The sequence below is a fragment of the Trichechus manatus genome, unplaced genomic scaffold (genome assembly GCF_000243295.1).
Source record: "Trichechus manatus latirostris isolate Lorelei unplaced genomic scaffold, TriManLat1.0 scaffold00070, whole genome shotgun sequence".
NCBI lineage: Eukaryota > Metazoa > Chordata > Mammalia > Sirenia > Trichechidae > Trichechus > Trichechus manatus.
The window spans coordinates 6672804-6695628 of NW_004444006.1; the positions used below are offsets into that span (position 1 = coordinate 6672804).

A 22825-nucleotide genomic window follows, 5' to 3' on the forward strand; every position below is an offset into this window, starting at 1 on the left:
GACAGGACTTCAAACCAAATCTTCTGACTCCAAGTCCACTTTCTTTCCACCACATCATGGTCATGTCAGTAAAAACTGTAGGCCAGAGGCTGAGTGGGAACTTTATCTTCCTTGACTAATAGAATGATTTTCCTCACTAGGCTAAGGGGCAAAGGGAATTACAGAAAAACGTAATAATTAAGATCAAACACACCCAGTTAAGGCTAGCTAGGAACAAGCTAACTCTGAGGCTTGCTTTATTTACTTATACAATAATCATCCTACATGATTATCAAACCTAGATGTTTTATGTTGAAACATTAACTTCCCAAGCATTGTAGTTTACCACAACTATCTCAATTGCGCCTTGCAGCCACATTCTGCTTAAAGAGAACAGTTCACAAATTACCTTCCTGGAAGGTTACTTGATTTCATTAGCTGATAGCTCACCACATGGGAAACTGAACCTTGTAAAGCCACAACACCAGAGAGAAGCAAGTCTTATGAAAGAAATGGTAATGTTGGCGTTAAGTCATTTAGTCAATCAGTAGTCATATCACATGCTGTGGGACTAAGAGCGCCTCCTTAGCTTCAGAGATCTTATAATTTAATGGGTAAACAAGGCAAAGAAATAAAAGCATACCACAGAACCTAAACATATTCATCTCAGGGAGATGGACTGAGGGGTTTTTAAGAGTGACTATTGTTGTAGGATAAAAAATCACAAAATTTAGTGAAGCAAAAAGAAAGTTTTATTCGGCATATATTCAAAAGGGCAGAAGTGGGAAGCAGACAAGCATGCTGCTAGAGCCAAGTCTGCCCAAGTCCAAAGAATATTACAGAATAGGCAAGAATGGGAAAACGGACAAGCATGCTGCCACAGCCATGTCTGCCCGCGTCCAAAAAACAGTTACAGAGCCATCAGTATATATTAACATTAAAAATGGGCAAAATCACTTTCAGATTGGCTAGAAACTGTGATCCTACATCTTGAATTGTCTTTCTTAACAATCATTGGTACAGGTTTCAGTAACAAGAGTCGGGCGGGTCTTCATTGGCCCAACAAATTTCTATTCACTAAATGCTAACAGAAAAAGAGTAGAAATTCTTGTGTTCTGTTTGATTGGCTTTATGTGAAAGTTTCCTTAAAAGATATTTTCCAAGATTATCTTAGCTATTGTCCTTATACCTCAGGGCCCAGTTGATGTGTCCTTGTGAGTCCTTGTGAACCCAGCTCCAGCTGAGTCACATTCTCTACGCTCAAGGACAGGGAATAATAACTCCAATATAAAGCGAAACTATAAAGCTAAACCAAGTAGGTAGGTATAGTTTAGGAAGATGCCATGAAAGAGGTGGACTATTACTGCATTAGAAGATGGAAAAAGAAATAAATTCTTGGGAACAACTGAGAACATTTCCAACAAGATGAATAGCATATTTCAAAGACTTAAGAGATGGTAGTAGAGAGGCAGAGGGAAGAAAATGCGACAGAACATGTCTATCTTTCATTCATTTACTCAACAAACATTTATGAGTCTCTAGCCCTGGTGGCGTAGTGGTTAAGAGCTATGGCTGCTAACCAAAAGGTCGGCAGTTTGAATCCACCAGGCGCTCCTTGGAAACCCTATGGGGCAGTTCTCCTCTGACTGATAGGGTCACTATGAATCAGAATTGACTTGATGGCAATGGGTTTGGTTTTGGTTTTTACTGTGGTTGAAGTAGAAGGCTCAAGCTGAATGTAGATTAAAGGTCAGTTAAGTAATAGGAGGCAGAGTTGAGAAGCACACACAGAAACAAATGGTAGAGGACCTAAAACTCCTGGAAAGGAAAGGAAAGGAATCATCCTAATTTGACACAAAGATGGATGTACTTGTCCTCAAAGGAAAGTTTGTTATAGTTATTATAGCACTGTTGCTGTAAGCTTGAAAGGGAAATATAAAACTATAGCAAATGTTGCAAGTGGGTTTTTAAGGGGATTAAGTTGGCATAAAATCTAGTTTCTCCCTTTTGGCAACCTCAAAGTACATGGATGCTATGACTGCCCTTTGGTCAGACTGCTTGTAGACACAATTGCTGTGGACCCTGATGCTTTGCATGAAGGCCATCCTAATTATTATTGCATCAGCCTAGCTGAAGCTGGCTACTATTATCACTAGGTTACTGAAAAAGAGACTGCAGTAGACACCAGAATGATAACTTTCCCAGACTTAGTTCTGAAAAAGTAGGTATCCTCACTCAGCCATGTTTTCTATAAGGAAGATGCTAACCAGTAGGTTATGTACTATAGTAGAAAAAGTAATAGCTTAGAAGCCAGAAGACATGGGTTCTAGTCTTGAGTTTGCCACTGGTTACTTGGGTGACCTTGAGCAAGTCACTTAACTTCCCTGAGCCTCAGATTCCTTATCTATTCAATGAAGGGATTAGACTAGAATCTATAAGGTCCCTTCCAGTGCTAATATTCTGAGTCAAAAGTAATAGTCAAAAAAAAAAAAAAACCAAACCCATTGCCATCAAGTCAATTCCAACTCATAGCAACCCTATAAAGTAATAGTCAAGGTTATATAAATGGGTTTTAATAATACAACTCTATATGGTGTTGTATGGTATCTGAGAAGTTAAATGAAGGAATATATGCAAAAGTACTTTGTGAAGGATAAAATACTATGCAGGTATTGTTATTAAAACACTGTAAGCATTTTGTAAATATTCTCATTTGTCCCCTTTGGTAGAAACAGAACAGGTATTCTTGTCTCCTATCTTACTGATGGAAGAATGGAGATATACTTGGGTGAAGTGACTTGTCCAGGGTCATGCCTAGGACTACAGCCTAAGTCTCCTCATTCCTAGCCTGGTATTCTTTATGTTAAAATTTTCACTAGATTTTATCATTCTGAAATACAGTGTAACACTGAAATTAGTGCTAGAAGAATTATAGACTCTAAAGCAGTAGTTCTAACCCAGGCTGCACATTAGAATCCCCAAGGCAGCTTTGAAACACTGAAAGCCTGGGGCCCCACCCCCAGATCTTCTGAATTAATTGGTCTGAGGTGGGACCTGACCTTTTTGAAAAGCTCCCCAGAGATTTCTTGTGTGTAGCCAGGGTTGAGAACCACTGACTCAAAGAAACCCTTGAGGTCTTTCAGTTCTGCTTCCCACTCTATATAAACAGTATGTTATAGTGGTTCTTAACTATGGTGTTGGGACATGCTGGTGGATTGTCAGCAGTTGTTGCACACACACGCCCCTACACGCCCCTACATATATATTATCTGAGATTATGTCTGTGGTAAGGACACTTTCCCTTTGATATTCTGATCTGCTTCCTGGTGTGAGAGAGAACAAGATAAAGTTACAACTAGTGCAGATGGCATTCATGTGAATACATCTGTCATGTGTGTCATGACAGTTCTATAACACTCCTACCAGGTGTTTATCTAGTCTCTGCTTGAAAACTTCTAGAAGCGGGGAGCTCACAGTCTCACAGGGCAGCACATTGTATTCCACTAATTGTTAGAAGGTTGTTCCTTGTTGAGTGAAAATGTGCTATCCTGTAAATCAACCCATAGGTCTTGGCTATTTGAAAGTCTAATTGTTCTTCCTTATGACAGTCCTTCAGATACCATTCTGAACAAAATAAAGAAACACGGACAGGGTAACAGTGAATTTTTGAGGCATTTAGATGAACTTGTAAATGGTCAAAGGACCATACCCAGGCTGTAGCAATCAATGGATCAGTGTCATCCTAGTGGGTGTCTCTAAGACATGTCATAGAGGTCTATCTTTTGCCCTGTCTTATTCAAAGCAGCAAAGATTTTTTTTTATTATAATGTCCAGTGTTGGCAAGTATGAATAAGACATTTTTATTATAATGTCTATTGCTATTGGGAATGTAAATTGGTATACCTTTCTAGAAGGCAACTTGAAGATATGTATCAAAAGCCTTAAAAATGTTCCAATCCTTTGACCCAGTAAATATACATTAAAAAAAAAAAAAAAAGTTGCCATCGAGTAGATGCTGACTCATAGCAACCCTACAGGACAGAGTAGAAATGCCCCATAGGATTTCCAATGCTGTAATCTTTATGGATGCAAAACTGCCACATCTTTCTCTTGCAGAGCGGCTGGTAGTTTAAAACCACCAGCCTTTTGGTTAGCAGCCGAGCACTTTAGCCACTGTGCCACCAGGGCTCCTTATACACATAGAAATTTATACTAAGGAAATGGTCACTGGTATGCAAAAAGATTTATTCATTCAACAAATCTTTTTTTTAGCATGTAACTATGTGCCAGGCACTGTATCTAGCAAGACAGGTAAGATCCTTGCCCTCATGAAACTGACATTCTCGTGAAACAACCAAGAAAATAAATAATTTTAGACAGTGGTAAGAAATAAAAAGAAAATAAAATATAGTGAACTCATAGAGAATGACCGGATGAGAAGAGTACTTCAGAAGAGTACTTGAGAGAGGCCTCTAAGGAGGAGATATTTAAGGTGAGGTCTGAACAAAGTGAGGAAACAAAATCAGGAAAACAGGAAGAACATTTCAGGAAAGGGGAACAGCAAATGCAAAGACCTCAGGGTACGAATGAGCTTGGTGTGTTAACAAAAAACCAAACCAAACCCGTTGCCATCAAGTGGATTCTGACTCATAGCTATCCTATGGGGCAGAGTACAACTGCCCCATAGGGTTTCCAAGGAGCGGCTGGTGGATTCGAACTGCTGACCTTTTGAGTTAGCAAGCAGAGCTCTTAATCAATGCACCACCAGGACTCCTGGTGTGTCAAGGAACAGATAAAAGGGCCAGTGTGGCTGCAGTGTATTGATAAATGGGGGAAGGTAATACAAGATAAGGTCAGAGAGGTAGTCAGGGGCCAGATGGTAGAGAGCTTTGTTAGTCATGGTAAGATTTTAATTATATTTATGTACAAGGATATTCACTGCAACATTTTTTATAATAGCAATTTTTTTTTCAAAACAACCTAAGTATCTAATATTAGGGAACTAGTTACATAAAATGACATATCAACATGATTAAATATTATATACAACTATAAAAAAACATACGTTTGAAGAATATATTTCCCATGTCCTTAAGTATATATAATGTTAAGTGAAAAAGCAAAATACTGTATTGTCCCAATTTAAAAAACAAAATTATATATAAATTTATAGCATAGATAAAAGACTGGAAAGGAATACACCAAAATGGTAATAGTGGTTACTTTTGGATAGAAAAATTATGAAATCTTTCTATTTTTCTATATTTTCAAATTTTGTACAGTGAAATATATTAGTCTCATAATCAGAAAACAAAAGATATTATAATGGTTTCTTTCACCTTCAGAACTACAGAACAAAAGTGATAGTTCTCATGTGTAAAAGATTTAAGGGTTTGAGTTTGACTGCAAACTCAGTATGAAGCCACAAAGATATTGCAAGAAAAAAAAGCTACTGTGATTTTTAGGTCTCGTTAACAGAACTATTGGGTCCATAAAGGGAGGTATTTGTTCTCAGTCTACTTCACAATTGTCAAAACCACATCTGGAAAGTTTTTCTTATTTCTGGATGTTACAAGTAAAGGTGAACTTTGACAAACTGGTGTATAATCAAGGTGGCGAGGATACGTGGGAACCATGTCATGTGGGGAACTGTTAAAGAAGATGGGTATATTTAATATCTAGCTTTGAGAGGATTTGGACAGAGGGGGACAAGGGAGTGAAAATTATGCTCAGGGTTTAAATGATAGGCTGTGAAAGGGAGGTTAAACTTATCCTATGTCATTCCAGATGGCAGAATTAGGCCCTGTGGTTAGAAGTTATATTTTGTGTTGTTAGCTGCCATCGAGTCAGTTCCGACTCACAGCGACCCCATGTACAACAGAACAAAACACTGCCGGGTCCTGTGCCATCCTCACAATCGTTGTTATGCTTGAGCCCATTGTCACAGCCACTGTATCAATCCATCTCGTCGAGGGTCTTCCTCTTTCTCGATGACCCTCTACCTTACCAAGCATGATGTCCTTCTCCAGGGACTGGTCCGTCCTGATAACATTCAAAGTACCTGAGAAATTAATATTCATATTCTCAGGATAACTAGAGCTTTGAATGTTAGAGGGGATTTGTACATCAAATCAGGCTTTAGAATGTCTCTAAATTCTGTTCTGGTTCTAATCTATCATTTCTGTGATATGTGCCACCTGTCTTTTCCAAGACATACTATCTCACTTTCTTTCTTATAACATTATTTCCTATAATCTGGTCACCTACCTCTTTTTTGGTCTAATGTCCTTTTTATTAAACACATACACACAGTGAACTCCACAATGTGTGTACAAGGAAGCATGCTTATGTATTAAATGGTTTTAATACATGGAAAGCCCTTATAACGGCACCTGGCACACATTAATGTTAGCTATTATTATTGCTACATTGTTTGTAAAAGTGAAAAAATGGCACTATCAGGAGAATGGATGAATTGTGGCATGTTCATAGAGTGAAAATAAATGGAACTGGAGCTACATGTATCAGTATATAATAAGATGCCATTTATAAAGCTTAAAAACATGTAGAACAATTCCATATTTTTTAAATGGAAACTCATGTGATTTTAAAAAAGATATGCATGGAAATGGTAAACACCTAATTCAAAGACTGTCTAGCTCTGGGAGGGAGGGAGGGGAATAGGATCAGGGTACACAGGACTCTTCAGTTATAGCTGTGTTTTACTTATTAAGGGAGAGTAGTGGGAACATGAGTGGGCTTTTCATTATCTGTGCTTTTGTATGCATAATAAAAATTATGGTGCCCTAAACAGAGGATGCATTATTTCAGATGTGGTCTGACTGACCCAGGGTACAGTGAAACAATTGCTCCCCATGTTTTCTGAACTCCAGATTTCTGCCTGACTGCATTTGCTTTTAGACAGCCATTTTACACTGTTGACTCATGAAGTTTGCTGACAACTCAAATCCCTAGACCCTTTTTGGACAAACTACTTTTAAGCTAGATCTCCCTTCATCCTGTATTTATATGGCTGATCTGGGGGAACCTAAATACCAAACTTACATTTATCCCTGTTAATTTTTTTCTTTTTATATTCAGCCCATAATTCCAGCCTGTCAAAATATTTTGATTTGTGATTCTGTTATCTTACATATTAATCATCCTTCCAGCTTTGTATCATTGTTATAGCTGATAAATATGCCTACCTTATAAAGTAGCTATGAGATTCAAATGAGACTTATATATGAAAGTACTGGGAAAACTGTAAAGTGCTATACAAATGTATGTGATTGTATTTCATATCAATGATTTATTAAAATGTTGAATGATTAAAGTACTAAGGACAAAGCCTAGGCTGACACTGGACAAAATGTAGAAATGTGAGTTGGATGAAACTACAGTTAGGTAGATCTAAAGATACTGAGCAACTATACCCAGTCCTTAAATATACCTAACTATACTACCATCTAGCTCACAGTTCTTCACTTTGTCCATAGTATTATCATGAGAGTCTTTGTCAGTTGCCTTATATTATTATGTCATCCCTCTGATGTGTCTGTTTAAGTATACTATCTAAAAAAGAAAATGGATTATCTGGCATGACCTGTGCTTAGTAAACCTATGATGGTTCTTGATGATCATTGTTTCACTAAAGAAGAGAGGACTGAGGAGACGGAAGCTTGGTAAAAATGATGGTACTTTCAATTTTTATCTAGAAAGTCTTGAAGATGAAGGGAGGGTACTTTAAACTCATCTTCTAACCCTTTCATACTGTGTCTTTCTACAAACTTATTTTGCAGTGTTCCTGCAAGGGCTGGTGTGGGAACAAGCAGTGTGGGTGCAGGAAACAAAAGTCAGACTGTGGTGTGGACTGCAGCTGTGACCCCACAAAGTGCAGGAACCGAAAGCAAGGCAAGGTAGGATCGATGCTGTTGCTCCTCACCATCCCTTCAGACCTCCTACTAGCTTCCGCCCTTTTCTTCTACCTTCCATCTTGAAATATGGAGTCTCCTGCACAGCTCTTCCTACACTTCTCCATCCCTCTGTACCCAGAAACAGAAACATTTCACTTCTCAATCCTTCTTCCCCCCTGCTAGCCCCTTTCTGCACACTGCCTTCAGAACCCATAGCCTTCTCAGGAGATTCCCAGGAATGCAGCTGATTACCTTGCCTAAATGACATGCCCCACCCCAGCCTTGGATGTACAGTTTCTGAGGCAAGAAAAGAAACAGAAAAACAGGTATTTATAGGCATATAGACATGCAGGATCAAACTAGTCCAAAGGCTTAGCTGGAACTGCAAGAGCCACATGCTAAGGTGGTAGCTTCCAGAAAGGAAGTTAATCCTTCTGACATCTTGAGACATTAGTTATTAGACCCTCTCCATGGGAACAGTCACAGTTGTGAGCCAAGCTAACTGTAGCTGTCCTCCGTATATTGCTCCCAGGAATAGCAGACTCAGGGAAACAAAATGTGCCCTGAGAAGAGCAGCATGAAGCAGGTCAGATCCCTGTACTTGCCTATACTTGTGCCCATGGCAAAAGCTCATTACTGCAGCTCTCTATGTGATTAACAGTAATTCTAGCAAGCATCGTCTAGTAGTCATTCATCATGCATTTCTTGAACATTTACATGTGAACAGTTTTGCCCTGGGTCTTCTATTAAAGAGTCTTCTAAGCTAGGTAAGCATCAGAGGACTAAAGTGACAAGCTAGAGGTCAGGCTAAGAATTGTAGAAGTAGTGGGGACCTTAAAGATTCTATTTCAGTGGTTTTTCATTGGGTTCTAGAGTCTTCTAGTGGTTCCATGGAAGTTCCTTGGGCAGAGGGAAGTGGCCTGAGTCAGATTTGACTCCGTTACAGCCAAAGCAACTTGCTTTTTACTTGTTTACTTATTGGGCTTTCTCTTAAGATTTCATTTGTAAAAACAACTGATCTAGTCCAATGCTTCCATTTTACAGAGAAGAAAACCAAGGCCCAGAGATAAGCTTAAGTGACTCGCTTAATATTGCACAGCTGGTCATGACAGCTGAGATTAAACCTCAGGCTGCCTGATTCTTAATCTAGTGCTATTTCCATGACAACAGTCTATAATTCTGTAATTCAAGCTCTATTACCAAATCGCCTTGTTACCTAAGTAATGTCTCTCTCTTGGCTTCAGTTTCCTTATCTGAAAGGAAGACTAACACGGATAACATCCTGAAGGATGCTACAAAGGATATTGCAGACTGGAAAGGGGAAATGACCAAGACTTGGTCTTGTTTTAAACCTTGCTTTGTGATATGTCCTGTGCTGCTCTCCTACCCACTCCTTTGCCTTCAGAGGCTGCCTCCAAGCATTGCTCCATCCCTTTGGGGGGGAGAAGCATGTTAAGCACTGCAAGCTCCCCAAGCAGAGTCTCCTTAAGACTTGCTTAGACTGACTGATCAGGCCCTCGTAGCTGGTATTACTAGTTGAAGGAGAGCAGACTAATTTTATAACCCTGGTAGCTGAAATTATAATATGCCTGTCTGCCTGGTTCTCAGGATAGCTTGGGCACTGTTGAGCGGACCCAGGACTCTGAAGGCTCCTTCAAACTGGAGGATCCCACAGAGGTGACCCCAGGATTGAGCTTCTTCAACCCTGTTTGTGCCACTCCCAACAGCAAGGTAGGTGGGTGTTTCCAACTGTGTTAGTGTCCATCTCTGCATCTCAGCATCTCTGGCTGGGAAAAAGGTACAATCAGCTTGCTGGGAATTGGGTGTAGGCTAGTCTTTTTTTTTCCCCCCATACAGCAATCTTAGGGGATACCTCATACTACTGGGAGTATATGAGGTGCAATTTTATTGACTAGGCTGGGTTGAGCTTCTGCCTCTAGCAGAGATCTAGTCATACCCTGTCTGTCCTTCCTAGATCCTGAAAGAGATGTGCGATGTGGAGCAAGTGCCATTAAAGAAGACGACTCTGGCTCCCTCCTCTCTTGACCTCCTAGAGTCAAAACATATAGCTACAGAATCCCAAGAAAATAAGGCCCCAGGAAAGAAAAAGAAACGAGCTCTGGCCAGCAATACCAGCTTCTTCTCTGGCTGCTCCCCTATCGAAGAAGAGACCCACTGAAGTTTGAGTCATCATCTCTACCCCCAGTCTGACTTGGGAGATGCTTTCAGGTTATATCCAGAAGGGGTTTTATAAAGACTCCTCTGGATTTCCAGTTTCTTGCTGTTGAAAAAAGGGACAGCGTGCTATTCAAAGGGAAGGGAAACTTTGTTGGATGTTGGCCCTCAAGTCTCCATCTTCCCAACACCAGACTACTACTCTGTCTTCTCCAGAACAGTGCTAAGCCACCTATTGAAGAGAGAACCAACTGACCTTCCCAAGGACTTATTGGGAATCAGTTCCCAGTACAATCTAGCTCTTTCTTCTGTGAGCAGTTAAGGCTGTCCCGTGAGGGGGATGAGGCTGAGGCTTTCTTATCTCTAGGCTGTCTCAGTTTAATGGAGGAGCCTGGCCTAGGATCCTGGCTCGGGTCCTCCACCCCACCTTAGGAATGGGATTGGGATCTTTCCTGCCCTGACCTGCTCTGGATTTTATGTGTTTTAACAGTACCTTCAATTGTCTTCCATGTTACTGAGGTAAATGAAATATTTTTAAATGTTAATATTAAGTAAATAAATAAATTTTAGTCTGTTAAATGTTTAGCAAGATCGTTTCTGCTAGAATGAGAAATAAAATTACAATCTGTGTTCCTCAGCCCCTAGGAAAGCTGTTAATAAGATTCACTGCAAGTACCTGAGCCTCCTTGCTTTCTTGTAGCTGCCTTCTTTCCCAGAGGGTAGTGTGGAGCGTGATGTTGTGTTTTTATGTTGCGTTGCTATCCTAGGAAATTGGAATAAAGCTAGCAAGGCCAGTGGCCTGACTTCCATCCATTGTAGAATCTGCCTGGCCTCCAGATCTGGAAGGAAATAACATTTACTAAGCATCTAAGAAGTAACATATCTGAAGTCACTACAGTTAGTGACTAATAGAGCTAGGACTTGAACCTATGTCTAATACTAAACCTTTGTGACTCTAAAACAGCAGCCCTGAAGCCTGATTTCTCGGTATAGAAGGGGCATGGGATCACACGGCTGTCAGATTGTAGGACAGAAAAGTACTGGCTGCTTGCTTTCTTCTTTGAAAGTGGAGAGGAAGGGTGTGGCTTACTCCTTACTATGCATCAGGGTTCTCCATCTCTGCTTAAAGCTAAAAGGGGTTAGCCCTGGAATGCCATACATAGCTGCTGACTGGTCTTGTGGCTTTCTGAGGAATTCTCAAGCCCTGGAGCTCATATCTGTGCACTCTGAATCCCAGCCCCCTCACCCCCCACCCCTGTGGGGGAAAAAAAAAGCCCCTGAACCACCCCCATGAACTCGGCACACTAAAGCCAAGACTTCTCTAGAATCCACCAGAGCCCCAGCAAAGGAAATTGACAACATGCCTAGAATGAAGCTTGCAGGAGGACTAGGTGACCTGGTAGCCCTCTCTGGCCTCCTGCCAACAAGCAACCCTGCTTCCCCTTGCATTTTAATGCAGAGGGTGCAAAGGAGTCTCTGTCATTGCCAAATAGAGCCTCTGGATACAATGGGAGGGCAGAGAGGGAGGGGGGCCGGCTCCTGGCATAAGAGAGCCTGTCTTACTTCTCACTGTTCGAAATCCAGTATGTGTGGGGGAGGAGTAAACTGGCTTATCCCCAAGGAAGACATCCTTTCCCACCAACACTGCTAGCCCCCAGACTGAGCCACTGCATCAGCCTAAAGGTAGAGAGGGAAGATCAATCAAGCCAGCCCCTGCCCCATCACACCCAGAACCCTGTGCTTTACAGCTAAGTTGTTTCTACAACTTGCCAGCCAGCCCTCTCCTGCTGATGGTGTAGTAACAGCAGCTTTTGTATGTGTTCAGATCCACTTATATCAGCTTCCAAAACTCTGTGACCCTAACATATAAACTCCTTAAATGATTCTTGGGAAGATATTTTGGATACCTTGGGGACAAGGTAGCAGGAGTAATGAAAGTCTCAATGAGCATCTCCTGTTTGGGGTGATGGGGGAAGGGGAGGGCTGCCAATGTCACTCAGGATCCACAAGGCCCGTGGGAACCCCTGTTCCAGAAACAAGGTGACCTGCTGCCCAGAGTTCAGGAAGTAGCTTGCAACTACATCTCTTATAAATGCACCTTGCAGAGGTGAAAGTAGGAGCGCAAGAGGGAAGGGAGGCTGATGAATCAAGGCTATATACTCCCAGAGAGCTTAAGACTAGATGCTAGACTTCCTTACACACACCCCTTTCCAGGGGGGTTGCTGGGATCCTTCTCACTGCCAAGTTGCAAAGTTCTGTGGTCACCCCCTCCTCCCAGATTCCCGCCCTCAGCCCTCTCCTCCCTGAGCCAGGACAAAGCCCTGCAGTGACTGGGAGGGGAACAGGAGGAGGGACGGAGGGATGGGGAAGGCTGCACAAAGGAATTCCTCACCCCAAGCCCGCTGACCGCCAGCGAGTAAAGAAGCAGATCTGCTCTCCCTCCCCCTTCCTCCATCCCATCTTCTCACCCAACTGGGCACAGGCCATAGAGCAGCTGCAGGCCTTCGGAGAGGACCAGCACAGCCTCCTATAGGTGGCAACAGTGCCACCTGTTTGACGGGTGGGGTTGGGCCAAGAACTGGAAGAGGGAGGAGGCAGACAACTCGGAGAGGAGCTGGGAAGCAAGAGCAGAGCTGCCGCTGAAAACAGGTGTGAGGGTCTGGGCAGGTTGGAGGTTACAGTAGGGAGGGGCAGGGTGGAGACTGGCTCCAACCAGCAAGGATTGGGCCCTGGATAGCAGCACCCCTTCTCAGCTCCCTGATCCCATCCTACAGATAGCTCCTGGAGGTAGGTGGGACTCTGGAAGGCAGAGTCTGGAGTACAGGGGCAGGACCTGAGGGGAGGCAGGAGGTGCAGACTGGAGCCCAGGGCAACCCAGTTTCGGGATGGGAAGAGTCAGGGGCCTCCCTTTGGGATGGCTTTTTCCTGGGAGGGGAGAGGTTTCCTTCCCTCACCCCTCTCTCTATCCCCGACCCCCACCCCCACCCCTCCAGCCCCTACCCTAACTCTGCTTTCCCAAGGTGAGCACAGGGTCAGGAGAGAAGTTTCAGGAGCAATTTTATGCCTGCCACACCCTTCCTCCTTGCAGGGGCCCAGCTCCACAGGGTAGCCCAGAGGACAAGGGGTTGTGTCCCTTTGGACACCCCCCCCCCACACACACACACATACACACACTCTCTCTTTGGGTGTATCCAGGGGTTCCTTTGCATACTCAAAGTCACCTAGAAACCCTGTTGTATTGACAGCCGCTTGTGCGCACACACATACATATGCTGACACAAATCGCACACACTCTCATGGAGAATCACAATCTCACAGGCCAGTTTGGGGATCAGTAAATCAGCTCCATCTCAATCAGACCCAGAAGCACAAGGTAAGGGATCCCCTGCCCCAAGACAGCCACACCTCCCCCAGCACACACACCCTGCCCTGTATTTATTGTACTTTCACCGAAGGTAACTCAGAGGGTGGGGCCCCAGAAAAGGGGAAGGCGGGGACTAGATTCTTGGTTGGGGTGGGGAGATGACTGGACAGGACTGGGGCTGGGGGCTTGGATTTTCCAGGAGTGTGTGGGTAGGAAAAGGCTGGGGGTGACCCAGGAAACCTGTTCCCCTCAAGTCTTTGCCTTCACTGGCAGTGGCCCCTGCCCCTGGGAGGTGGAGACAGAAAATCTTTCAGTCTGGGCTTTGTGATGTGTGTGATCTCTGTATCCATAGCAACTGGCCAGCTAGCTGGGCCTCCCATAGCCCCAGGTCAGAACTGGAGCCTCTACTTCAGGTTACTTCTGGTTCCCGGGGTGGAATGCTTCCCATCATGGAGCTGCCTCAAGCTCGGCCAGATATGCCTCAACTTGCCCCACCCAGGTCAAACACTCCATCCCCGGAGCTTGATGCTGTTAAATGGGGAGGAATTGGAGCGAGGGGGTGTGTGCAATGAGGCAGGGCCTCCTGGTGTCCCACTGACTTTCCAGGTATCAAGATTAAAGGCAAAGAAAGACCCTGGAGATTATACCTTGTGCCAGGCTTAGAGCCAGGGCTGCTTATCTCCTCATCCAATCCGGCACTCTGGGTCTGCCCCTTGACCTCTGTTGCTGAGCAGGGGCCTATGCCTCTGCTCCCTTCCTCAGGCTCCTCAGATACATTGGGAGGGAGGCTGGGATCTGCCCTCTGCCAGAGGCCCTGATGGCTGAGTGTCCTTCCCCCAGGCCCTCACCATGGCAGAGTCCCCCGGCTGCTGCTCCGTCTGGGCCCAGTGCCTCCACTTCCTGTATAGCTGCCACTGGAGGAAATCCCCCAAAGAGAGGATGCAAACCAGCAAGGTGGAGTAGGGATGGAGGGGGGAGGATGGAAGCAGGGGCCTAACTACTGGAAAACAGCGTCTAGGGCAATTAGTGTTAAATTGCTGAATGATCTATCACAGCTGGTGATGGAAACTGTGACGACCCATAGAAATTGCTAACTGGTGCCCCACCTCAAGTGGTGCCTAGGGCAAGTGCTCTACCTCCCTCCCCTCCCCCCTAGTTAGGCCTCTGGCTGGAAGTCAGAAGGCAGAGGCCAATCGGAGGGGATAAGGAGGACAATTGTGCTCATAGGCAGCTGGGGGGAAGGGGCTTTCTCTCCCCAGGAAGAAAATCGCCCTCAAATATGGAAAAAGCTGCCCCCAGAACAGAATGGCCCAATGCATGGCAGGAAGCCCCCTTAAGCTGCCATGCATAGGGGATTCTGGGCTTGAAAAGAGGGATTGGCTGTGAGCTTCTCTCCTGCCCCTTTGCAGTGCGACTGTATCTGGTTTGGCCTGCTCTTCCTCACCTTCCTCCTCTCCCTGGGCTGGCTGTACATCGGGCTCATCCTTCTCAATGACCTGCACAACTTCAATGAGTGTGTCATGGACTCCCCCTCTTCCTCAGCATACATGTTACCCTACTGTCCAGCCTAGGACCCCCGGGTGCTCAGCCCCTATCATCAGTTATCCCTCAGCCCTGCCCAGCCCCTCAAGCCCAGCTCTCCTGCTATCCAACCTCCCTAGAAAATCCCTCCACAAAGTCTCCCCCATCCTTGGAGCCCCTGGCACCATGAAGGGCTTTCCCATCATCACCCCCTTCTAGTCCTCCTTCTAGATTCACCCACCAACTTCCCTCAGGCCACTATTGACAGCCCTTCCCCCACTTGGACACCTCCCTCTCCCCTCCCACAGATTCCTATTCCACCGCTGGGGACACTGGATGGACTGGTCCCTGGCATTCCTGCTGGTCATCTCTCTACTGGTCACATATGCATCCCTGCTATTGGTGGGTCCAGGGGCAGCCGACCTAAACCCCCAGCTCAGCCTTTCCTTTCTGCTCAGCTCTACCCCCTTGTTCTAACCCTAGCCAATGAGGGGAGGGGGCTAATTTTTGGGTGAGAGGGAAGTATCAGCCTGGGAAGCCCACCTTAGTGACCTTGCCCTCCCTTGGCACCTGATTATTCCAACCACCCTCGACCCCCAGCTCCTGGCCCTGCTCCTGCAACTCTGTAGACAGCCTCTGCATCTGCACAGTCTCCACAAGGTATAGTGAGGATGGGGGCCGGGGAGAGAGGGAGCCACTGGGGCCCAGGGCTTGGCCGGCTATTTGACAAGGACTTCACCGTAATATCTCCAAGGTCTAGCCCAAGACCTGAAGCCCAGTAAATATTTGTTGAGTGAAAGAAGGTCAGTGGGTGAGTCAGGGGAAGGGAGGGGTCCTGTCTCCATAGAGTGAGGGGGCAGCCCAGGTAGCTATGAGCCCAGGTTGACAGAGAAGGCTCCAGTCATCCCTGATCCCCCAGGTGCTGCTGCTGCTTATCATGCTTCTTGTGGCCGCTGGCCTTATGGGACTGGACATCCAATGGAAGCAGGAGTGGCGTAGCTTACATCTGTCACTGCAGGTGAGTGGCCGATTTCTAATGCTCAGGTTGGAGCCTCTGCCTGCGGCCAACCTCAGAATGTATCTTGCTCCCTGGTCCCCCAAGACTGCAGGAAGCTCTGAACTCCAAACAGAAGAAGGAGGGGGCACCAGGAAGAAGACCCCTTCTCACCAACTCTTGTCCACAGGCCACAGCCCCATTCCTTCATATCGGAGCAGTGGCTGGAATCACCCTCCTGGCCTGGTCTGTGGCTGATACCTTCTACCGTATCCATAGAAGAGGTGCCAACCCCACTTCCCTACAAGTCCTCACTGGCTGTCTATGCTTCTGTCTCCTGTAGCCCACGTTTCCTGCCCCTGAACTTTGCTTTCCGCCCCCAGAGCTCACCCACTGCCCTTTCTCCATAGCCTGTCCCCCACTCCCCACAGGTCCCAAGATTCTGCTACTGCTCCTATTTTTTGGAGTTGCCCTGGCCATCTACCTGGCCCCTCTATGCATCTCCTCACCCTGCATCATGGAACCCAGAGACTTACCCCCCAAGCCTCGGCTGGTGGGACACCGAGGGGCCCCCATGGTGAGTGTTGGGCAGAATGCTGGGAGGGTGGTGGGGGACTGCTCTTTCAGGCTGCAGCAGCCAGGCCTGTGGGTTCCCAGGCTCCCATCCTTCCCTACTACCTCCTCGCTGATTCCCTTTCCCAGCTGGCCCCCGAGAACACCCTGATGTCCTTGCGGAAGACAGCTGAATGTGGAGCTGCTGTGTTTGAGACAGATGTGATGGTCAGGTGAGGGAGGCTGGGGACTGGGGGATCTGAGGGGCTGCGGGGCACAGCAGGAGAGCTCAGGAAATGACCATCAGTCCCAAAGCTTGCCCCTCTGACATCCCTTGTACCCTCAGCTGTGACGGGGTCCCCTTCCTCATGCATGATGAGCACCTGAGCAGGACCACAGATGTGGCCTCTGTGTTCCCAGCCCGAATCACAGCCCATAGCAGCGACTTCTCCTGGGCTGAACTGAAGAGACTCAATGCTGGGGCCTGGTTCCTAGAGGTGAGGACAGCCTCTGGGGAGAGACAGCCACCTGGAGGGTCAGAGTTCATTCCATTGATAAGCATTTGCTGAGTGCTGTGCTGGGCAATAGGAATATGGTCTCTGTCCTCAAGTCACTCCCATCCAGTAAAGAAAAGAGCTTAAGCAACAGGCTAGTAGAATATGATACCTAGAGCAATAAAGATGTTTACCAGGTAGAGAAGAAAAAGAGAGAAGCCTCTATTTGTCAGGGTGGGTGTGAGAGGGGATTAGGAGTGGCTTCACAGAGGAGAGGATGCCTGAGCAGCATATCAACGACAGTTTTGTTTTTTTTTTAAGATGGGCAAGGCTGGGAAAGGGAATTCTAGTCAGAGGGAAGAACATGTATAAAGCCCAGAAGTATGATAAAGTGTGTTTTCAGGGAACTAAAAGTAGCTCAGTATAACTGGAAGGTAAAATTCACTGGAGTGGTAGGAGATGAAACTGGCAAGCTCTGGGGGCAAGGTGAGCAGAGGCCTGGTCTTGAAGGGCTTTGAATGGCATGCCCAGAAGTGTGGACATGAATACTGTAGGCGATGAAAAATATCTAAAAGGATACTTTATTTTTTCAGTTTCTCTTTTTCTGATTACAAAATGTTCATTGTAAAAAAGTAAAACACCAGAGAAATACTGTAAAAATTGTAAAGTTCCTCATAATCCAGCCCCTCTGAGGTATTCACTGTTGACAGTTGGGTATATATTCCTTTAGATAGATAGATAAAACCCATTGCCGTCAAGTTGATTCCAACTCATAGCGACCCTACAGGACAGAGTAGAACTGCCCCATAGGGTTTCCAAGGAGCATTTGGTAGATTCAAACTGCTGACCTTTCGGTTAGCAGCTGAGCTCTTAACCACTATGCCACCAGGGCTCCATATATGTGTGTATATATATATATATATATGCTTTTTTATTTTGTACAAATAAGATCACTATACTATACATACTCTTTTGCAACTTGCTTTTTTTTTCATTTAACTCTATATATTATGGTATATCAGAGTGATTAAGAGCAAGGGCTACATGGGTTTGAATCCTGGCTCCACCGCTTACTAGCTGTGTGACCCCGAGGAACATTCCTTAATCTATGCCTCAATTTCCTCATCTATAAAATGGGAATAATAAAAGTACCTATCTTTTAGGGTTATTGGGATGATTAAATAAGTTAATAAACATAAAGTACTTAGAACACTTCCTGGCAGTACTTAATTACTCAATAAATGTTAGATAGCTAGCTTTTCCCATGACAGTAATTAGGAGGTAAGGTCTTTTGTTGATAGCAAGGGGAGCAGAGGAGAATGGCAGAGGCTTGGAATAGCCACTAGGGTGAATGAGAAAAAAAAAAAACCGTTGGCATTGAGTCGATTCTGACTCATAGTGACCTTATAGGTCAGAGTAGAACTGCCGCATAGGGTTTCCAAGGAGTGGCTGGTAGATATGAACTGCCCATCTTTTGATTACCAGCTGTAGCACTTAACCACTACGCCACCAGGGGAAATGAGAGAGGGAGCAAATCAAGAACAAGTAAAAGGATTGCTAAGCAGAACTGAGCAAAAAATAGGACTGTAGTGGCAACAGTCCGTAAGGTGTGCTCTGCCCACGGTAGTGCCCAGTCCCCCCAATTATAGGGGTGCAGAAGGTAGATTGTAGAACTGAATCAGAGCTTTGGATTTGTAGGGCAGATGGAGCAGTAAGGGAGTTGAGAGTGCTGTGGAAAGGTAGTTCAAGCTATGGATGGACCATGTCTTGGGGATGTAGGTACGGCCACAAAGGGGCTAATGGATTGTGAGGAAACCAAGGAGCCAAGATCTCAGAAGTCTCCCTTAGACCAAAGAGAAGGTATAGTGGGAAAGAGGAATTTAGAAAACTGGCAGGGTAGAGCCTGAGGTCACAGAGTAAGATATTAGAGGGTCTGGGAGAAGGCCACAGTTTTGAGAAAGAAACCTGGCTCAGAGGTGGACAGAAACTGAACACCAAGTGGGGAAAATGAGTGAAGAGGGTGAGGATGGAGGGCTGGCCTGGAGGCCTCTTCTGGTCTTGAAATGATTGTCCTTTTTTTTTTTCTTTTTTAAATGATTTTCCTATTCTTATAGAGGCAACCCTTCTGGGGGGCCAAGAGACTCTCAGGCCCTGATTGGAAAGAGGCTGAGAATCAGAGAGTACCAGCATTAGAAGAGTTATTGAAGGAAGCTGCAGTCCTCAACCTCTCCATCATGTTTGACTTGCGCCGCCCCCCACGAAACCACACATACCATGACACTTTTGTGAACCAGACACTGGAGACTGTGCTGAGGGCAAGGGTTCCCCAGGCCATGGTGATGTTGCCAGGACCCCTATGGCCCCCTTCACCCCTTTCCTCACCCTACCTTCCCTGGGCCCTGGTGATGATTTTGAGGTTGCCCCCTGCCCCAGCTCATATACCCCATTCTGTGGTGAAACCTCTCTGCCCTTGCCCCATTCCATGTAACCCCTGTGTCAGCTCCAGCTTCATACCCATCCACCCTAATCCACAGGTCCTTTGGCTACCAGATGAAGATCGGGCTTATGTCCAACAACGGGCTCCCAGAATGCGCCAAATATATGGAGAGCAGGGAGGCAACAGAACTGAGAGGCCCCAGTTTCTCAACCTCCCCTATCAAAACCTGCCACTGTTGGATATCAAGTGAGTGCCAGAGGATAAGAACTGCAGGGATCACATGAGGCTTAGTGGTGGGGAAGGACCAATGCAGGAGAGTAAAGGCTATTCATTCATTCACTCATACAACAAATATTTTTGAATACTTGCTGTGTGTCAGGCAATGTTTATTGTAGGCTTTGGGGACACAACGTGGATAAGACAAACAAGGTCCTTGCTTTTATGGAATTTATATACTAGTGAAAGAGACAGACAACAAACCACTAACAAAATATATGTATATCGGATAGTGACTAGTGTTATGAAGACAATAAAAGAGAGATGTAATAGAGTGATTGGGGTTTGGAGTGGGGGCTAGAGTGGACTACATTAGGAAGAGTGGCTAAAGAGGTGATGTGTGAGCTGAGACCTGAATGGTCATAAGGACTAACTGTGAGAAAATCCACAGAAGAGCAGGGACAAAAGCCTAATGAACAAGGCGAAGGCAAGGTTGGAGAGGTAGGCAGGGGCCAAATTGGGTAGGACCTTGTAGGCCATGACAAGGATTTTAGCTTTTATTTTATACCAAAGAGTTCAGTGCAAGAGAGGACGGGTTCAGGTAAGTGAGAGGCAAGAGAGTACCAGATGTGCACTGGGCTGCAGAACATGGCCCAGCCAGTAAATAAGATGGACTTCAAAGCATCAGTGGTTGCCAAGGTCTCTTATAATTCCCTTGTGGTCAGATAGAAAAATGTGGACTGAATGATAGACCAGTTATCCTAAGTATTTTTAGAACCTCTCCCCAAGTTGTCACCATGGAGGGAGACATGACACAGGGTTTGGCCCTCATCTCAATCTTGTCCTGGTCAACATCGACTGCTGATCATGTTTCCAAAAGACATGAATTGGTAACAAATACACTAATGACAAAATTGAGGCCCAGAAAGGTCTAAATACTCTAAAGTGATGGACCAATTCTACCAAGATGAAATGCAGCAGAAATAAATGTAAGGACCTATACTGGGGGCTAAAAGAAGCTCAATTGCACAGACAAGAGCAGAGACACTGACATTAGCCAGAAGATGTATGAAAAAGGCCAGAGCTTTGATTGAACAGCATGCACAGTGTGGGTCATCAGTGGGATGTGACATTGCCAAAAGCTAACCTGACTCTGGACTACATTCATACTGGTATAGTGCCCAGAAGACAGGAAGAGATAGTTTTGCTCTACTCAAAGCTGGCCCAGGCCCACCTGGGATATCATTTTCAGATGGAAGCCCCATATTTTAAAAGGAATGTTGATAAATTGGAGTACGATAAGATTAGAGAAATTTGTTTGGTGAAGGGAACAGTAACCTGCGTCCCAAGAGTAATGGTTGAAGGAACTGGGGCTGTTGGGCCTGGAAGAGAGAAGACTCAGGAGACCTAGTCTCTGTTCCTCAGACCTCTGAAGGGCTGTCATGGGACAAGGGGAAGAGACACATTCATGTGGCTCCAGGTGGCAAAGCTAACACCCATGGGTGGAATTCACCAGGAGACAGAGTACAGCTACACAAAGAAAGTAACTTTTGGTCAGGGGTTGCTATGCAAGGGCAGAACTGATACCTTCTTGGCAATGACACTATAGATTCAAATACAAACAGAAGGCTGCCTCCCATTCCTTGTGCCCCATGATTCTGGATAGTCCATGTATTTGGTTTTTCACCTCCACAGGGCATTGCACCAGGATAACGTCTCGGTGAACCTATTTGTAGTGAACAAGCCATGGCTCTTCTCCCTACTCTGGTGTGCAGGGGTAGATTCGGTCACCACCAACGACTGCCAGCTGCTGCAGCAGATGCAATACCCCATCTGGCTTATTGTAAGGGCTTTGAGACTGTCACCCCTTCTCTCCTTCTCCCATCCCTGGTTCTCCTTAACCCTAGCCCTTTCTTCCTCACTTATTCCCCCCACCCCATACACTACCCTTGGTGCTCTGGCCACCAATAGGGGCCTTTTCCTATTCCCATAGCCCCCTCAAACCTACCTAATGATGTGGACCATCACCAATTGTGTCTCCACCCTGCTGCTTTTGTGGACCTTCCTTCTTCAAGGGTGAGTGCCTTGTGCCTCAGCTTTCTGGGTATTCATTCTCCCCAGGCCCCTGCTGATGAGGCTGATTTGGAATCAGATATGCTGCCTGTGGCTTGCGGTTTGATTTGGTTGGTTCGTTTGAGATCCTTAGACCCTATACCATCAAATTGGTTTGAATCTGGGAAAGGCAGTTAGGGGAAACCTGGGGTCAGAAGGTTCTGCTTGAAGATGGCTGAACCTACAGTGGGAAGCTTTTCTTCCTATAGGAGATGTGCTAAGAAGAGAGAGAGAACTGGTAAGAACTCCCCCCACATACTTCATTTTTCTCCTCCTCTAGCCTTCCCTTTAGCTCACTCCCAGTATGCTCTACCCTCTCCTCCCCTCCCCAGGCTTGGAAACAGCAGTGCTGCTGACCAGGATCAACGATTTCATAATGGAGTGAATGCCCTGCCCTGGCCCCTCACCAACTGGAGCCTGAGGCCTGTCTGCATTGCCCAACAAGAAGGAAGGGAGAATGGTAGAATGTCTCAGGGGTAGGCAGTTGGTGGGGAGAACTTTGGAAACAGGAGGTTTGGAACCACGAAGGGGCCCTGTGCCCAGATGGTGGGCAAACCCCAAGCTGCCATATCTACTCCCTTTGAGGTTTTGACCTGAGGTGGTTGGGAAGACAGTGAGTCATGAGAAGTTTCTCCCAAAATGAAACTAGAACAGAGGATGTGAAAGGGAGACTGCCAAGATAATGTTGCAGACCTGTGTGCACATGCTCTTGTGTAGAAGGCACAGGTTGTGTCAGGGGTGGGACAGCATGGAAGAGTGATGGAAGGATATGACAAAATGGCCTTTCCTGGAGAACTGTAAGATGATTAAGACATCTTCCCCACCTCATGCACTGTCTCCTCTGACCCCTGCTAGCTGCTTTCTGGCCTAGAGGCTGGGGGCTAAAGAGCCCATCTAGCCATGTAATTCTGTGGCTACAGGTGGCTTTTTTGCTGTACACAGCCTTTTCTTCAAGACAGGTTGGTTCCTGTATCTTGTCTGTTCATCTGTTATTCAATGAATTTAATTTCTACTTGGTCACAGTCTAATCTTTTCAGTTCTGAGGCTGGGAGGAGGATGTACCTT

General features: G+C 45.6%; 2 protein-coding genes across 4 annotated transcripts in view; both read left to right on the top strand.

The window, feature by feature from the left end:
- The window catches only part of LOC101355970 (chromosome-associated kinesin KIF4A), a 102198-nt gene extending 91553 nt beyond the window's left edge, over positions 1-10645 (top strand). The window contains exons 22-24 of the mRNA XM_023734663.1: positions 7782-7898; positions 9504-9626; positions 9871-10645. Coding sequence (XP_023590431.1) covers positions 7782-7898; positions 9504-9626; positions 9871-10074 — 444 coding nt within the window. The 3' untranslated portion in view covers positions 10075-10645. The remainder of the gene's footprint in view (positions 1-7781; positions 7899-9503; positions 9627-9870) is intronic.
- A 1740-nt stretch (positions 10646-12385) lies between these two features.
- On the top strand, positions 12386-22446 carry GDPD2 (glycerophosphodiester phosphodiesterase domain containing 2). Of its 3 annotated transcripts, XM_004380108.2 has the most exons (16): positions 12386-12719; positions 14275-14388; positions 14844-14947; positions 15264-15357; positions 15556-15615; positions 15875-15973; positions 16140-16233; positions 16381-16526; positions 16652-16734; positions 16848-16998; positions 19110-19331; positions 19530-19678; positions 21344-21491; positions 21642-21724; positions 21970-21998; positions 22093-22435. In XM_004380108.2, the coding sequence occupies exons 2-16, from the start codon at positions 14284-14286 to the stop codon at positions 22143-22145; spliced, it is 1620 nt and encodes a 539-aa protein (XP_004380165.1). In that variant the 5' UTR covers positions 12386-12719; positions 14275-14283; the 3' UTR covers positions 22146-22435. The 3 variants fall into 3 exon arrangements, with proteins under 3 accessions (XP_004380165.1, XP_004380167.1, XP_004380166.1); XM_004380110.1 differs by lacking the exon at positions 14275-14388 and having other exon boundaries at positions 22093-22446; XM_004380109.1 differs by lacking the exons at positions 14275-14388; positions 14844-14947 and having other exon boundaries at positions 22093-22446.
- The last annotated feature ends 379 nt before the right edge of the window (positions 22447-22825 follow it).

Coding starts and splice junctions, on each gene's coding strand:
- GDPD2 (XM_004380108.2), top strand. CDS start 14,284: ATGGCAGAGTCCCCCGGCTGCTGCTCCGTCTGGGCCCAGTGCCTCCAC. Junction 16,234..16,380: donor CTACCGTATCCATAGAAGAG/GTGCCAACCCCA, acceptor CACTCCCCACAG/GTCCCAAGATTCTGCTACTG. Junction 19,679..21,343: donor CTGCCACTGTTGGATATCAA/GTGAGTGCCAGA, acceptor TCACCTCCACAG/GGCATTGCACCAGGATAACG.